This window comes from Nilaparvata lugens, chromosome 2 (genome assembly GCF_014356525.2).
Source record: "Nilaparvata lugens isolate BPH chromosome 2, ASM1435652v1, whole genome shotgun sequence".
Taxonomy (NCBI): domain Eukaryota; kingdom Metazoa; phylum Arthropoda; class Insecta; order Hemiptera; family Delphacidae; genus Nilaparvata; species Nilaparvata lugens.
Genome location: NC_052505.1, coordinates 45,504,572 through 45,523,768, shown reverse-complemented (window position 1 = coordinate 45,523,768; position 19,197 = coordinate 45,504,572). Strand labels below are relative to the sequence as shown.

The 19,197-nt window shown below is 33.8% G+C and overlaps 2 protein-coding genes across 4 annotated transcripts in view; one reads left to right on the top strand and one right to left on the bottom strand.

Annotated features, from left to right (window-relative positions):
* LOC111044905 overlaps positions 1-19,197 on the top strand; it is a 336,821-nt gene that overhangs the window by 76,846 nt on the left and 240,778 nt on the right. The window lies entirely within an intron of this gene.
* The window catches only part of LOC111062423 (transcriptional repressor p66-beta), a 60,898-nt gene that overhangs the window by 5,714 nt on the left and 35,987 nt on the right, over positions 1-19,197 (bottom strand). The window contains exons 4-10 of one of the 3 annotated variants that reach the window (XM_039421312.1): positions 15,609-15,864; positions 13,654-13,828; positions 11,005-11,301; positions 9,263-9,405; positions 7,317-7,421; positions 6,053-6,260; positions 833-1,161 (exon numbers count right to left, since the gene is read on the bottom strand). In XM_039421312.1, coding sequence (XP_039277246.1) covers positions 833-1,161; positions 6,053-6,260; positions 7,317-7,421; positions 9,263-9,405; positions 11,005-11,301; positions 13,654-13,828; positions 15,609-15,864 — 1,513 coding nt within the window. Of the gene's footprint in view, positions 1-832; positions 1,162-6,052; positions 6,261-7,316; positions 7,422-9,262; positions 9,406-11,004; positions 11,308-13,653; positions 13,829-15,608; positions 15,865-19,197 lie in introns of all 3 variants that reach the window. The other 2 variants (XM_039421309.1, XM_039421310.1) reach the window with 2 other exon arrangements.

The window sequence follows — 19,197 nt, the reverse complement described above, 5'->3', positions numbered from 1 at the left end:
CGAAAATTATAAAATTCTGAATTTACCGAGGATGGTAAGATCTATTTTCATTGCTATTAATTACTTAATTTCAATTACATAATTCAAACAATTTTTTTCAATTTGTGATTCAAAGTTTACACAATACATACTTATTTATTCATTCATGTCATTGATTATTATAAAATAACATTAAAAATTACTGTCAATACAGTTCAATACACAAAAATTAATTATTGTGGGAGGCTGTTGTCCAACCGTCATGACTTGTTGGCAAATATAGCAAAGTGATAAATATAGAGTGGAAACTGTCATGATTCTTGATCATTTAAAAATAGATCGACAAGAAAATCTATGCGGCTTTCTAAACATGAGTCTGATAGTTCTCTTTTGAGCCTCGAAAACCATCAATGCGTCTCTCAAAGCATCCCAGAGCATTATGCCATATGTAAAAATACCCATGATAGGCAGTAATCACAGCATCTCCGGTCAGAACCCCAGAGAGCCTTGAAATAATGAAAGATGCCGAGTTTAGTTTCTTGATGAATGATTCCACATGAACTGACCATGCCAAACCCTGGTTGACAGCTAGATCTAGGAACCCTGCTGAGTTTTTTCAATTCAATTTCATTTATTGCCAATTAGAATACTCAAAACATATTACAAAATCTTTTCAATATGACAAATCATTGAAAACATAAATAAATAAGCATAATTACTCATACATATACTTGAATAAAATAAAAATAAAATATAAAATCTAGTTCAAAACCCTACTGTGAATTAAAGTTTTTAAAAAAGGGTACTTGGATTTTTAATTTGAAGACAAATATTTGTGAATGTTTATGCTGACCTTGCCGGCGGGCGGCGTGTGCGGGGGCGGAGGCGTAGGTGTGGCGTGGCGGGAGGCCGGCGTGGGCGGTTTGGGAGGAGGAGGGGGCGGCGGCGCAGCTATCAGCTGCACTGCTGCCCCCACATCCTGCTGCTGCTGCTGTTGCGGAGGCGGCGGCGGAGGCGGCTGTGGCTGGGGTGGCGATGCCTGAGCTAACCGCTGTTCGATCTCCTGCTCTTGCTGCAGCGCCTTCACGAATGCCGTCTTCAGTCGGTTCGTGTGCTCGGCCTTCAGCGACTTCTTCACGTTGGTTGTCACGCACTGTTCGCAGATCACCTTCGGCTCTTTACCTGCACACATTTCAAATCAAATCATTTTTTATCCAAATAATTTCAAATCAATTGATTTTATTACAAAATGTCTTCAATTAACGACTGAATAATGTTATTTTAACCTTCTACATCATTACTTCTTCATAAGTTTTCTTTGTGTACTTTATTAATACTGTACTATTGATACTGTACTGTACTGTTAGTCCAGACAACGAATGCTCAAATAAAGTTAAGTTATAGAAGGAGAAGTTTGGAACACAATTTTCAACTCCACAGCTCTTTTAAGGATAGTAAGAGGATTATCATATCAAAAGTCCTCACCCCTACCCTCTGTGCTAAAGGGTTGGGGGTGGTTTGAAGGTACCATTTTTTCATTTTTCGCATTTATCTCGGAAACTATGCATCTTATGAACATTTATATTCCATGCAAAATTAAAGCTTACAAAATAACCAACAAGTTTTGTCTTTTACATTTTTTCCATATCTCATATAGTTTCTGAGATATCCGCTCTTGAAGGTGAGAATTTTTTTGAAAAAACACTTTTTCGCCCCACTTGGATGTTTACTATGAGCTGGTTTACGTGCGTCATATGGAGGCCGAAAGTGATTGTTTTCTGACCAGGCCGATAAAATTTTTACGGCCCTAGGGCTGTAAAATAACCTTGAAGTCAGCTGATTCTGATTTGATGTGAACGTGTTTACAAAATAGTTTATGAAACGGAATCAGTTTATGCTTCTAGAATTGAATAAAGATTTGCAATAAGATACTATCATTTTATTTGGATGAATGAAATACAAATGAGATATTATAAACTATTCAAATTCAATTTTCAGAGTATAATAGAATCTAACCTCAAACCTCCTAGTACTGCGTTTATCATGGAACATGGTGGATAAACGGAATCATTTTATGCTTCTAGAATTCAATAAAGTATTCTGCAATAATATATTATTATTTTATTTGGATGAATAAAATACAGATAAGATATATATTATAAACTATTCAAATAATTCGATTTTCAGAGTAGGATAGAACTTCTAACCTAAACTTCCGTTGACATTCAGATTGGCCAAATTTCAAGTGTGCTAAAACAGCTGATCAAAAACTTTTCATTATTTGTGTTTATCATTCAATAATTAAAACATTTATAATAATATCATATTATTGTCATTTGGAAGAATAAAAAGTATAAACTCAACCTCTTACATAATTGAACATAATCTTTTAGGTTATTTAGACAAATCAGAATAAAAAATAAAAATACTTGGACAATTTCTTGATATTCAGATTACCTCAGATTTGCTAGAGCTATGACTTCCACTTTTGCTTTCGGAAGTGCTTATAATAGACAATTATTCTCATATATATATTGTTTATTTTTCTGTGTGGCGAAAAATAACGTTCTCACCATGGGCAAAAATGTTTTTTCGGCCTGCGGCCTCGGACTTGAATTTTTGAACGATTGACGAAAAAACTCCGTGCTGATTATGAGCTAATAGAGCATCAATTTATCTTCAATTTGATGTATGTTTTCACTATTTTACGCATTTCCCCACGACTGTTGCAGCAGTTTTAGTGTTGAGAGTGAAATTTTCTATTCAGCAACAATAGATCAGTTGTCAATGGAATTTGGAGGGAATGTTTGGAACACTATTTTCGACTTTGCAGCTTTGTTGAGACTAGTTTGAAGGTGAGCATATCAAAAATCCCAACCCCTACATCATGTGCTGAAGGGATGAGGGTGGTTTGGAAGTTGCATTTTCCACTTATTACTTACATGCTTATATATTGGAAACAATGTATTCTATTGATATAATCAACTACACAAAAATGTAGCCTAATAGATCTCCTACAAGTTTTGTCCAGTAGGGATTTTCGATAAATCCGATACTTTTCGAGATATTTATGTTCTAAAGTGATGTATTTTCGAAGAACCAGATTTTTTCGCTCTTTCAAATCTTATAACTTTTAAACAATTGATGAGACAAGATTATGCTGATTACGAGATTGTAGAGCATTAAATTATCTTTCATTTCTTGTATAATTCGACTATTTCACGCATTCCCATACGACTGTTACAGCAGTTTTAGTTTTGAGTGTCAAATCACAAGATTTGCAACAAGTGATATTCTTGGAATGTCACACTATTCTTTCATCATAAATTGGCAGTGTGCTTCAGTATGAACATTCATTTTGAGTATCTATTGGAACGTCAGCGGAACTAAACACAGGGGGTGTTTCTAAACTTCCTACCAAACAAAGACACTCAAAACTAAAACTGCTGCATCAGTCGTATGGGGATGAGTGAAATAGTCGAATTATACAAGAAATGGAAGATAATTTAATGCTCTACAATCTCGTAATCAGCACATTCTTGTCTCCTCAATTGTTGAAAAGTTATAAGACTTGAAAGAGCGAAAAATATAAGATCTGGTTTTAAGATCTGGGATCTGGATCTGGATCTGGAATCTGGTTTTTAGAATATAAGATCTGGTTTTTCGAAAATACACCACTTTAGAACATAAATATCTCGAAAAGTATCGGATTTATCGAAAATCCTTACTGAACAAAACTTGTAGGAAATTTATTAGGCTTTATTTTTATGTAGTTGATTATGTCAATAGAATACATTTTTCCCAAGATACGTAGAGAACAAAGCTGCAAAGTCGAAAATTGTGTTCCAAACATTCCCTCCAAATTCCATTGTCAACTGATCTATTGTTGCTGGATAGAAAATTTCACTCTCAACACTAAAACTGCTGCAACAGTCATAGGGAAATGCGTAAAATAGTGAAAACATACATCAAATTGAAGATAATTTGATGCTCTATTAGCTCATAATCAGCACGGAGTTTTTTCATCAATCGATCAAAAATTATAAGGCCAAAAAGATTAAAAAATTGAAGGCAAAAGTTTTTTTCAAAAAAAAAATTACCTTTAAGAGCGGATATCTCAGAAACTATATAAGATATGGAAAAATGTAAAGGACAAAACTTGTTGGTTATTTTGTAAGCTTTAATTTTGCATGGAATATAGATGTTCATAATATGCATAGTTTCCGAGATATATGCAAAAAATGAAAAAATGGTACTTTCAAACCACTCCCACCCCTTTAGCACAGGGGGTAGGGGTGAGGACTTTTGATAAGATAATCCTCTTACTATCCTTAAAAGAGCTGTGGAGTTGAAAATTGTGTTCCAAACTTTTCCCTCTATATTCTTTCATTGACTGGACTTATATTGAAATTGTACTTTATTGTGTACTTTATCGCAAATTGCAATGTATTGCCAGGTCTTGCAATACCTGCATATTAACACTACATTTTTATTAAAACAAATTAACAATTGTGTAGTGAGTTGACCAAATTATTTCTAATTATTCGCTCAACGATAATCCCATATTTTCCTCGAATTACAGCAAATCGTAACTATGCACAGGTTTTCATATCATAGGCGCATTTCCATCGAAAATTGCAATTTATTATTTTATTGTAAAGTAGAGTTTACATTAGTCAAGTTTCTTTGAATTCAGTTACTCCAACGTTTGAAAAACTACAAGTTATTGTATAATATATAAAATAAATATCTGGTTTATTTCAAAATTAATTACTTGAATTCGAGTTTTCATAACCTCAAAAATATATAATTATAAAGTAAAAAATCTGATTAATCTTTAGTATTCTTCTTACTTTTCATACTTTTCTATTTTGTTGTTTTTGTAGATTCTACATAGACTGACTGTTTTTATTTAATTTTCCCATTTGGAGGTTGGATTGTACCTTCAAGATTCAAGTTGAATCAAACATCTACTTGAATCAACAAAACTTGAAAAAGGGTCTTCATTGGCATAGTGGATTCGAGTTTTTGTCCTTTTAAACTTGACTCCATGTTTGCCAATACATTCATTTTACACAAATCTTGTAAACTTGAAAAATATTGAAGTAAACTTGACTAATGTAAACGCGCCTTAACATTGTAATTACAGGGTTCAACATGGTAATTAAAATTATAATTATTTCCTATGTTTTGTCAATTGTTCAATCATAAATAGCTCTGTCAGACATTTATAATCTTGGAGAGATTAGATATGTTCTAGTAATAGCCCTCATTTATAGTATTCTCAGAGACCTTGATTTTATTATAATGTTTGTGTCATAATTTAGTAATGAGTGATGCTGACGTTGAAGTGATGTTGATACATGTAATACTAATAAAATGTTCGATTTTGTAAATAATTATTGATTGTAATGTTTGATGTACTGTTAAGTTAGTTCTGATATTAATTTGATATACTGAATCGAATTGAAAAGATTTTTACCAAGAAAATATGAGAATGAATGTACGATTTGTGAGTTGCGTAGTTAGTCAGCAAATGGAATCATTATTGAAATATATGATAACGTATATCTGTATACCGTGCACTTTAATATTCTTATATCAATAATATTTGCATTTCGTTTAAAAACGAAAATATTACTGCTATTAGGAATTATCCATACTTTTTCACCCTGTATTTGTGATCTATTCTTTCTAGGGATACTTCATTTTGATTTTGACAGACTAGTACCCCATTTTTCTTTTTCCAATAAATTATATTACATCCACAGTTATTAAATTTTTATACAGAACTGTAGTTTCGTGTTAAAACCAACACATCTTCAGCTGAAGACACGAAATCTTCATGGTTTCAACACAAAACTGTGGTTCTGTGTAAAAATTTAATAAAAGTGGATGTGACAAAAATAAAACTGTGTTTTTTTCAATTATAGAAAAATTCGACAATATCAATTCTCATTCAACAAATTTCATCAATTATATAAAATATTTTTTAATTGTCTGATTGGATGAATGTTCTTATACTAATTGTACTGTGATATGATCAAGTTCTAAAAATATTATGACTGGTGACCTTTGGACGAGGTCTTCTCCCACTTCCAGACGGGCGTGAAGTTGGTGGTGCACTGCGAGCAGCGGAATGGCTCGGGCGGGGGCGGCGACTTATGCTCCTTGGTGATGTAGTCGACAATGTGCTCCAACCCGAGCAGGTAGATGAACTCCGTGTTGGACGGGTTCGGGATGAAGTGCATCTCGGGCGGCGGTGGCTTCGGCGGCGGAATCTAAACATACAACCCAACATACATGATCCTACAATTTAACTTGTAAACCATGTCTTGCAACAGAATTTCATTTATTCGTCTATGTTTACATTGAATAGTATACAAACCATATAAATTTGTAATTCAAATATGGAAAGTATTTGCTTACGTAGAAACTTGGTGATTTTAACTGATTATGGTCGACCTATACAACCAGCAGATAATAGTAGAGCCCAAATATGAATAACCCTTATCGCAAATACTATTGTCTGGTTTTAAATGTAAACTGAATTTCGAGATTTTTATCAACATTTCCACTTGAAAATGCTGTTAGGCCTATATAACTGATAAACCTTTTTCTTACTTGTTTGCAGTTTTAATACGCTGATTGTTCATAGATAATTTACTGATATAAGGTATTTTATTATATCTGATATTATATACATTTTTTATTTTTGTTAGTAATGATCAATTAATCTCAAACAACATTACATTTACAAATAAAATATATTTATTCATGACTGAATAACAAATTTTCATAATATTAAAAAATATTCTGGTAGTTAATTACATTTCTTCATAGCCTACGAACGATAAGGCAACGGTGCGACGTTGGAAAAGGATAGAGCTATCTGCTTTGTCTGATTACAGACAAGAATAGTAAACCAATGATAATCATAAGCTGATTTTATAATGTGAATCTCACTTTGGATGACTACACTGTTTCAAGTCATAAAGATGTCAATCCATAAGTATGTTCACCTGTTATTTAGTTGAGTGACTGATAAGGGTATGATCACATTGGATGCATAGGCCTACATGTGCAAGTGCGTTTCACATAATTCATAAGCCGGAAAACAAAATCTGGAAAGAGCCATTGAAACACGTTGTGACTTGCATCTAGCTGCTCACACAGACGCAACCAGCAAGTGCACGCGTTCAGTGTGAGTGTTCCTATTGCTTTTTCCGGATTTTGTTTTTCATCTACGAGCTTGGTCATGCATTACCAAGCGTGCACTTGCACATATACGCATCCAATGTAATCACACCCAAACATTGGAAGAAGTCATAACTCACTTGCAACAGCGTTTTCTCAAGCTGTTTGCGCAGAGCCAGCTTGGCGGCTGCCTGCCGTTGGGCGGGCGTCTGCGTTTCTTCCATGCGCACGCCTCGATCACGCTCCTGCGCAACACACACACAAATCAATCAATGCCGTCAATCCAAAACACAAAAACAACATACAAACAAAATTTTACCAATGCAAAGATAATCAGAATATACTTCTAGCACTCAAGTCCAAAATGGTGTTTGGAAAAGTACATAATTCGTCAAATAAAGATTGTCAGAAATTGAAACGCAACTGGTATGTGTAGCACGGCACGACACAGTGCGAATATTTGTTGGACTTGTAAAAGTAATAATTAATCAGCGCAAAAATATGGATTAGCTGATCCATTACTTTTACAAGTGCTACAAAAATTTGCCTTATGTCGTGTCGAATCACACGCGCCAGTCGCGTCTCAATTTGCGACAAGCATAAGACGTTAATTGCATTAACCAGTAAGAGAGTATAGTTGCAGAGCTAATAATTGATAGCAATTTAATGGAAAAACATAATAATCCTTTTCAATGGCTTTTAGTGACAGAATAGAGTCAAAGACCAAATACAATAATCTGAAGCTAGAACTAGGAATGTATAGCAGTAAAACATTCCTTTTAAAAGAAACATCATTTAAAAACTCTTGAAATTGGCAATAGTACAAAAGAATCATAGAGCTTGGAATGTTCAAATTTCATAAATTAGCTTCGGACATCAAGAGGACACTTATTTAGAACACTTGGGAAACAAAACGCCATTTTCACTAGACCTGAAGTAGTCATCCATTCAAGCGCGCTACTAACTAGCAGCGCAACCATGTAAAACTTGAGAATTTTTTCATCCATCAACAATACGTTGCTGGGTTTAGCTCGAATAAAATAATTTACGATTTTATAAAATTGGATGATTCTTTTTTCATGCTCTGTACATTTATTTCATGATTGATTTTTTTCATGATTGAAATTGAAAGAACAGAGACAAAATACTTGATTAAACAATCACAATTACAACTATTTCAGGTACAGGGAAAGTAAAATAATCTAAAGAGGCTGTTTTAGAAAATAAAAACAGAAGACAAGTGAACAATGGATAGTCTACCTGTTCATTGAGTTGTTGCATTTGCAAATTAACGTTTCCTACTTTATTATCCACATTTCCAGGCAGCTTGAAACCATCATTCATCATAATTAGACAATTTTTAAAAAATCTTCAACGAATATTGATGATTTATAATTAAATATACATTTTTCAAATAATGATAATGATTGTTGCAAATTACTTGAACCATTACACAAATTACTGTATGAGAGAGCGAAACAATACTCTACCCACCAATTGACTTGAGTTCAATAAAGTTCAGAAATTTTAATAATCTCAATATTTTCGCTTCCTTTTACTGTCAATTAAGTACCATAATGGATTAAGAAGATCCAAGAAGCTTACAATTGAATACATTCAATCTACAAAATAGTGCGGTAAACTGGAATTTACCTGGAGTTCTTATTTTTGTTTGTCGGAGGAAAGGGTCATTATTGGCACGTTTCCTTGGTTAATACAAATTTAGAAAACTAGAACCAAGAGTTTATTTCTAATAATTCAACATTTTCCAGTTAAAATGGTATAAGGTATGCGTACATCAATTTCCTCATATTGGCCAACAACTGTCAAAGTATGATTTAGCCTAATTACATTGATTTAGCCAAAACTTGTTGCTATGTGTATCTTTCATATTTTCTTTTGTAACCATATTTATAGGGATCATAACATAGTGGAACGGCGAAGGTTGGGTGGAAGGTAGAAGGAAGCGGAGAAATTTAGATACAGGCATTATGTGAACACTGTTAGCTACTCTACCTTCGCCACTTCACTGTGTTTTGAACCTTTGAAAATGTTGAATTGTTGATAATTGTGGAGCAGGGGTTACCTGTTGAGCAGGCGAGTGCGTGGGCGCTGGCGAATGGCGGGCATCTCTGGACTTCTCCTGGGAGTTGGGTGTGGTCGACCCAGGGTAGCCACCCATCACCACGTTCTGCGACATACCACGACCGCCCATCACACCACTGCCACCTACAACCAAACATTCTATTACTTTCATTATCAATAAAGTCAGTACCAACTATAGTGACATCTGATTAATATTTGACAACGCATTCAGCTCTCTCTATCCTTTTTCCAACCCCGCACCGTTGCCAGCAATATAATAAACTACCAGAATAATGAGTATTCATTATAAAATCATGAGAAGATCATATATTTTCTTGGTGTATACAATATATTTTAAATAGAATTAATCATTATTAACAAGAATCAACAACTGATATTAGATCATATTTATCAAGATGGTCTTGAATCATAGTCATCTACTTAAGGCGTTGGTTAAATAAATGTGACAACAAAGCCTTCCTATCATTTCCTATGACTTTAAAACATGAATCTCACCATAGTTAACTGGTTAGAGTAGTGAGACAAGACAGAATTGGTTGAAAGGAAAACATTGACGGATTTATTCCTGTTTCGGAAAATGACACCGCATGGAGACAAAGCATTCACAGCATTCATAGCAACTCTAGTAGTGTTAGACCGGTTGCAACGTTATTTATTGTGAAACAAGCCACACTGCTTGATTCAGAGCTGTATACGAACTATCCCAGTGCAAAACTAACGAGAACTGTACGAATTGAATAGAATATTCAATTCAATTTTTATTTCACCAAAAAACACAAAAACAATACAAAGATGTGACAATAAAAAAAAACAAAACAATAATTAGTATTGTAAATAGCTATGTCAACTATGTGTAAAATACGGCTGGAGGTGAAGAACTACTGGTATAAGTGAAACACTTGTTCGCCACTAGGAGTACAGACTTGACTATTTATAAATCTTAAGCTAATAATTTAAAATGGAATCTTTCATGCAAACAATGGAAAGTATATTAAAAATAAATGCTATAAATTGTGAATTAGTCTTGACAATAATGTATAGTTTTAAAAGCTGAAAAAATTTTGAACTCATACAATATTAATGGAAGTAATAGTATTGTGAAGTATCCAGTTTTTAATATTTATTGGAACAAAATAGGTTCACCGATGAGCTCGATCGGGATGCAGTTTACAATCTTTGGAGCGATGTATACCAGCTGCTTATGAATGACCGTTAAATATTATAATTATAAGTAACATATCTATGTAAATTGTATCATGTTCTATGAGTTACATAATTCTTGAAAATGAGTTTTAATGAATAATACTCATTATTATTATTATATTCAAATAGAATAATACTAGAAATTTGATTTGAATTGATAAAGTGAAGTAACATAACCTACAGTGCTTTTTCGACCTACTTCTATCAGAATTCTGTAAGGGAACAGTTTTAGGCAACGCCTGTTGGCCCTTTTCTGATCATATGTCTTGTGTATTATGGAATGTATAAATACATGAATAATAACTTTTTGTGGGGGCTACTCTTATTTATCTGATTATTAAAAAATCAAAGCACCTTTTTAAAACGTTTTATTCACAACTAAAAGATGAATAAATATTCTGCAAAATGTCATGGGTGACTTGCGAGTTGAATAAATTTCAATGGAGATGTTATATTCGAAAAATGGTTTTCGATTGTTGGACTTTTGTAAATGTGTGAATGAATAGTGAATGTTGGCACCTCTGGGCATGTTGGGCGTGGTGGGGTGCATGTTGGGTGGCATGCCGGGGGCAAGACTACGCGCTGCCGCCTGCGGCATGATGAGGGGCGGTGGCGGCTGATGCGGAGACGGGTGATGGCGCATGAGGTGCGGCGGCCCACCCCCACTGCTCCCCTTGCCACCGCCTGCCGATGCCCTGAGTAGTGGGGGTGGGGGCGGTGGAGGTGGCTGCCCTGTCCCACCGCCGGCTGCCGACGGACCCAGTTTGCCGCCTGTCTGCAAATGCTGCTGCTGCTGTTGTTGTTGCTGCTGCACGCCTGTACCTGCCACAAATCACAATTACGTAACTTACATTACAACATTTCTTCAATTTGAGGCTAGTGGCCAGTCTAAGCATAATTTGAATTTGATACTTCACAGAAACTCTTCTATTAAAGGAATTAATCTTATAAATCTGCAAAATTATTTGTCTTAGCTTTTTATTTTTCTGTCTCCTTTCTTATTTGCTACTTTGTCGTATCGTTGTATTTCAATTCAATTTATTTCACTAGAAACGCAAAAACAATAATAAAAGTTGTGACAATTAGAAAAAAAACAATAGGCTAATTATTATTCTAGATAGTTATATCAACTATCTTATTTTTAGACAACTGAAGGTGAGGACTACAGGCATAAGTGAAACATTTGCTCGCCAGTAGGAGTAGGCAATTAACAACTTTCCAAATCTTAAGCTAATCATTTAAAAAGGAATATTTTTATGTAAACAATAGAAAGTATATTTAAAATAAATGTGAATTAATCATGACAATAACGAATAGTTTCATATGATTGGGATGTAGCCTAGTTTTCCGTAGTTTTTTTTATAATGAGCACTAATTTTCTTTTTCTTTTGACATTATACCTAGTTGTTCGATTTCATTGGCGGCGCACAAGTTGTTCTTTGCCGGTAGTGCCATATTGTAATTGAGAATATTTATTAAATTGTAAATAATTTTTATGCCAAATGAATGAATTTTTCTCCAAATGCAATTACAGCATGACAATTTGAACAACAAATTTTTAAAATTTTCATTCAGGCCAGCCACTAACGTAACATTTCACCGGACATTTTCGACTGACAGGAGAGAAATGTACTGTAAATCAAATGTAAACAATGACCTGCAAAATTGCACAAACTACTCCACTCTTGCTTCAGACGTGTATAAGTTTTCGACTTTACAATCAAAACATAACGTTTGTGGCTGGACTCTAGCTCAAAGCACACATAGCAAATTAACATTTGCATTAACAGAAGGCAAGGCGCACTCCCGGTGTGCGCATTCTATAGTCTGTGTAAAACAAGTCGAGACTTGGCCCTCCATCCGATGAAATTACAGGATTGCCAAATTGTGTAAAATTGCAACTTTCTCAAATTTCCAAGTCAACGTCAGAATTGGATGTAGAATATCATCCCCGATATCCAAGTAGTGCTAAAAAAGTATCAGGGTTGAAGGATGAAAAGGAACTTCCCAATTTTTATGATAAAATTGGAAACATGATATTATTTTATTCAGATTTGTGTTTTTTTTTTTAATATCACTTCTCTCAGAATCATGGGACGTCGTAATGCGTAATAATTTTATATCAAATTAACGGGGAGAATGTCTCCGTTCTATTGGTGTCTGGATAATTTTTATCCAACCCATAGTTATTTTTTAATTTCTGCTCGAAATGTTTCGACATTGACGAACATAATCATTAATTAAAAAATAGCTATAGGTCGGATAAAGATTATAAATCGTATAAAATCGTAATGCGTGATAATTTTATATCAAATTAACGGGGAGAATGTCTCCATTCTATCTATTGGTGTCTGGATAATTTTTAATAGTTATTTCTCAATTTCTGCTCGAAATGTCTCGATATTGACGAACATAATCATTGATTAAAAATTAACAATAGGTCGGATAAAAATTATCCAGACACTAATAGATAGGAGACTTTATCCCCGTTAATTTTATATAAAATTATTACGCATTATGACGCCCCATGATTCTGAGAGAAGTGATATTCAAAAGAAAAGCAAATCTCCGCGATGTTTCCAATTTTATCATAAAAGTTAAATTTCCTTTTAATCCTTCAACCCTGAAACTTTTTTAAGCACTACTAGGATACCGGGGATGATATTCTACATCCAATTCTGACGTTGAATTGGAAATTTGAGAAAGTTGCATTTTTACACGAATTGGCAACCTTGTAATTTCTTCGGATAGAGGGCCAAGTCTCAACCTATTTCAAGCAGACTATAGATGAGTATTCAACCGGAATATTTTCTATTTGCAAGGTGCGGCGTGGCCTTCGAGGCGTGTGCTTTGAGATTAAGGAAATACCCGGAAAAAAGTGTATTCTATGTTAAAGATTAATGTTGATGCTTTCCGCGGCTTTTGAAGGGACGGAGTGAAATCAACTAGTTTGCAATAAAAACACAGATAGAATGAAGTAGTGAAATGATTTTTAAATTAATATGGGACTATGATAACTCATTAATTTTCAGGAGTAAGTGGTAAGGAAAGCATCGCAGCCTGCACACAGGGAAAATAGTAGCTTCCACTACTTGTTGCGGGAACGCGGAATTGGAAATGTCCGGAAGCTACTACTGTGGTCGGTTGCAGCGTGCAGAGTGGGCCTACCTTGTGCGTTGGCATTGGCGTTAGCGTTGGGTGGGACAACGGCAATGTTCTCCTTCATCTGCTGCGACTGCCGCAGCTTCTTCAGCAAAACCAGCTTCATCTCCTCGTTGCGTAGCTCCTCCTGCGCCCGTCGCACCACCTTCTCCCGTTCCAGCACCTCTGCCGGGCTCAGCTCCTAACAAACCACAGGTAGCAAATACTGTCATTAGACAAAGCAGATAGCACCATCGATAGACCATACCGTTGCCAAATAGTTTTTAGTCTATGAAAGAATAAAAGAAATATTATTTAAACCTAAATTATTAAAATCTATTTCTAAAATAATCATGAGAAGAAATATTCTCTTGTTGAATGCTATACTATTAAACGAGCAATTTTCGTTTATATGTCTGTATGTCACCGGATCTCGAAAACGAAATTTGGAACATGGTAGGTTTATGATATAAAAATTCGATTGCTCTAGGTCTCATCCCTGGGAAAACTTGCTGAAGGACATTAGAAGGATAATTCCTCCTTGGAAAAACAGCTGAGAATTTCGTCGTCTGTCGAAAATGGAAGTATGTGGGAGTGAGACAAAATTATGCCACATATGTTGAACTATTGCATTCAAACTGTTGGAGACCTCAACGATTCTACTTTTTCAACTTTGAGCGCTCATAGAAAGTTCAAAAACAAATTATATGAATCTTATTTTGAAATTATTACTCTTTTCCAATCATATGTTTACAATATTAGATTTTGACTGATAGTTTTCTAATTATTGACGTTTCTCAAAAATATCGAAAAATCAATATATCTCGAAAATTAAAGTCGATATAAGGAAATTTTACTTTACATTTTTTGTTGCAAATTTCATGTAGAATCTATGGTCTTCGGTTGTTACACCTTCCGTGGGATACCCTGTATATTGATCATTATTAACAAGAATTATCTGGTAAGATATATACCAGGATGACTTTAATCACATTTATCCACTAAAAAAGTTGGAAAAACGAACGTGGCAAAGATGAAATAAGTACATTCGTCGTGCTCAAAGCCAAATTTCAAACAGTTAATAAAAATTTTAAAAACGTCAGATGAACAAATTACATGTATCTTATTGAAAATTTCTTCCTCTTACCAACCATATCCTTAGAGATCGATTTTGACTGAAAGTTTTCAAGTTATTGACGTTTTTCGAGAATATAGGAAAATCTATTCGTCTCGAAAATTAAGGTCTATATAAGAAATCTTTACTGAAGATTTTTTGTTGCAAATTTAATGTAGAATCTATGGTCTTCGGCTGTTACACCTTTCGTGGGACACACATCTACTTCAAATAAGTATTTTATATAATAATACTAATATTGAAACAATTAAGACGGCAACTTATTTATCTAAGTACTATAATAATCAATGAAATTCCGGATCATCATCTCAAAAATGCTATAATTTATTACAAAGAAAATGAAGCAGGAAATCATTAATTGGATAAAAAGCAATTACTTTTTTTAATCTTAAAATTATTGTAACCGGTATCTGTATTGTTATTTCACATCCTATCTTCGCTGCCCTCAGCCCTGCCTATATAACTACCTCCTTTCACGTCCCTACCACACACCCTTCCCTTTCAGTTATACCTTATCTGCCTATTAGATGGGAAACCATAGTTGGCAAGATATTTTCCCCTCTTTCTTCCAGCACACGTCATTTTAGCAATATTTTCTTTTCATGTGTTAATATCATTGTTACTGTTATTATTATTGTTTTCTTGTATATTGCCTTTTCTCATTGTATTTTTGTGTGTTGTGAGTAAATTGAATTGAAAATATTTGAATAGAGGGTACTTGAATTTTCATTTCCTGATTAATAAGAGTAGCCCTCACCAAAAAGTTAATATGGAAAAGACATATTGAGTGTTGCTCCACAATGCCGGCAACATTGAAGCCAGTTGGTGAATGTATAGTATGGTGTACCTTGATGGGCGGCAGAGGCGGCATTTGTCCGTCATCGCTGTCGCTGTCCTGACTGCAGCTGCCGTTGGTGAAGCCGTTGGTGAATCGTGGCTCGTCGTCGGAGACCACCACCACATCGGGGCTCTCGGCATAGCTGCGCAGTTCGGTGCGCGGACGCAGGCTGCGGCGAGACTGCCATCGCTCGCTCCCCCCCTGCGCCTCCATGGCAGCCCGTGGCGCCGGTCCCGTCGGCGGCCCAAGCTCTCGTCTACTGCTGCTAACAAAACACACACCACAATCAATCTGCTATTTTATTCACCTATTTGTACTTTAAAAACCGGTTGTTGTACCATTATAAATCTCTAGTAGGCACTACACTGTTTACTAGAAATTTATAAAGGTTTAACAACCAAAACTAGTATTAGAATAAAATAATTTCCATTAAAATACAGACAAACAAATTAAATTATCAAAAAAACTAAATAATCTAAGAATGACAAAGCTAATCTACTACTCATATGCTCAATCTGCATTACAGTATGGGATTCGGGCTTGGGGGGGGGTGAAAATATATATTTAATATATATTAGAGTTGATAAAACTCTCCGATAAAATAAACTCCAATAAGAAAACTATTGCGGTCTTCCTGGATATACGCAAAGCTTTTGATACAATACCTCATAATACTTTGTTCAATAAACTGGAGTCCTATGGTTTCAGAGGAGTCTCGCTTAAATTGTTCAAAAGCTATCTGAGTAATAGAACCCAGTCCCTAACCATAAATGATCAATCTAGTGTAACTAACTTAACTTCTTATGGTCTTCCTCAAGGTACTGTACTTTCTCCCATCCTTTTCATACTCTATGTAAATGACTTTTTAAATTTAAGACTTCTAAACTCAACTGTGATATCCTTTGCAGATGATACTGCAGCTATTTTTCACGGAAATTCATGGAATGAAGTTCATACTATAGCTGAAAATAATATGATTTTAATTAAGAAGTGGTTAGATAAGAATACCTTAAGTTTAAATATTGAAAAAACTAATTACATTACTTTCTCTGCAAATAGAGTAGGGCAGCCTAACGAGAATCAAGATTTGAGACTCCATTCTCAGTGCAATTTAAACTTGGGTAATTGTGATTGTCCCACCATTAAAAAAGTCAATAATACTAAGTATTTGGGAATTATAATTGATGAAAACCTTAAATGGGATGTTCATATTAAATACATATGTAGAAAAATTAGATATTTATCCTTTAAATTTTACCAAGTTAACAGAATTCTTAATAAGAACCACCTGAAAATGATGTATCATGCTCTAGTCAAGTCAATTCTGCAGTATGGCATAGTTGTTTGGGGAGGCTGTTTCAACTGTCATATTGCTGAATTATTTGTAGCACAAAAACTGATAATTAAAACTATATTAAACAAACCCAGGCTCTATCCAACGGATATGGTTTTTAGTGATTTTGAGGTCATGACTATACGTCAATTATACATAAAAACCGTAATTGAGTACTTGATAAAATATAGATCCGATTTTCCTCTCACAATAAACTCTACTCTTAATTATTATAATCTAAGGGCCACTGCTAACAAATATGTAACCTATAACACTAATATTGAATGTATAAGGAGGCAATTAATTTACATAGGTACTAAAATAATAAACCTCATTCCAAATCACTTTCTCATGGACAATAAGATCAGCGGAAAAATTAAACTGGATATAAAAAACTGGACATACAGTAATTTCTTCTTCCATTTAGATATATGACTCGAGATTTCTGCTCCAGCATTTTTTTTTTCATTAGTTTTTTTTCATTTTTCAGTGGACTCGCTTACCTTTATTTTAAGTACCTATTCCTCTGTTTTCTTCCTTCCCCCATTTCTCCCTTCCTTTTTTCCTCATTACTTCTCTTCTCTTCTTTGCCTGCCTATTACATGGGAAACCATAGTTGGCTAGGTATCTTCCTCTCTTTTTTCTCTTCTCCAACACACCCAAACACTAAGCCCATGGTTTTTTTATATTTGTAACATTTTATTGTGTTTTATTTGTTTCGTAAATCTTTGTAATTTTGTTTTGTCTTGTTTTGTGTGTTTTTAATAAATTGAAATTGAAAAATTGATCTTAATGTTTGCCGGAGACAATAATTTTACCTAGCTAATAAATTGATAGCAATAAAATTCCAGATTACCTTAAGGAGCATATTAATTGAAATTCTGTTACATTGCTTAAAAAAGAACTATTGGATGGATAACTACCAGCAAAATCGAGGTCATATTTTTTGAGTGACTCTTATCTTTGTTCCAATAGTATGTTTGCCATATCTCTTTTTTCTCTTTTCATTCTTCCTCTTCTCCTTTCTCTCTTTCTTTCACCCTTATCCCACTTATTCATCATATTCTCTTATTAATATTATATTATATAATTTCTTATTTCATCTTTTGTAAAATGACTCATATTGAATTTGTATTAGCAATATTCTCACCTGCGCACAGGATTTTCCTTGCAGGTGATTGGTTTCTTATATTTTTGCTGAAAGTTTTCTTTGTATATTTATTGTCATGAAGAACCAATAAAGAATTTTTAATTTGATTTGAATAGAATAATAATAATAAATTAATTTTTAACTCCATCAAAATACAAACCATCAATCTAATTAATAAAATGAATAATATTTGAAAATAAAGTATATTATAAAATTCACCACAAATGTGAAGAAAATGAATTATTACGGAAATTGACCTACTCAACTATGGGAAACCCATGTGTTAGTAGCAGTAATAAATTTTGGGTGGAGGTGCAAATACATTGGGTAGTATTTCAATTTGTTTCAATATATCTGCGGTTTTCTTTGATACGTATATTTGAACGATTGGGAAAGGATCAACAGGCTCTTCCAGAAAAAGTTTCCTTTCCCAAATGTTGATAGCAATACTGTAGTCCCAAAAAATAGGTTATGTTTCATTACTAAAAGCCATATGCATTTTTGACGGTGATTAATCAGCTGTTGGTTTAAACCCGGAATATAACAAATTACAATAGATACCTAGTTCAGCGTTAAACATGTAGCTTGTGAATAATAATAATAATAATAATAATAATAATATTATTATTATTATTATTATTATTATTATATTATTATTATTATGGCCATGAATCAATGAAAGACCGATTTCTAGTCCGGAAGTATTATAACCTCCAATTTCGATGAAATTATTAACATATTGGAAATTGAAATATTACAGTCAAGTATCATTGAACACAGGAAAATATTCAGTTATTTAGAAAATTAATCCATGAAAGAAATTAATAAAACGGTAATTCAAACAAAAAATAATCATTTAAAATATGTAATCATCAAATATGTAAGTATCACTGAACACTGGAAAATATTCAATTATTTAAAAAAAATTAAACCAGGAAAGAAATTAATGAAACTGTAATTCAAACAAAAAAATAATAATTTAAAATGTGTAATATTGGTAATTCAAAGAATTGAAAAAAGAACCGATTGGCCTGATCCTGCTAGTTGGGAGTTACGACACAGTGTTTGAGAAGGAATAACATCACCTGACGTTTTCAGATCACCTTATAAAATGT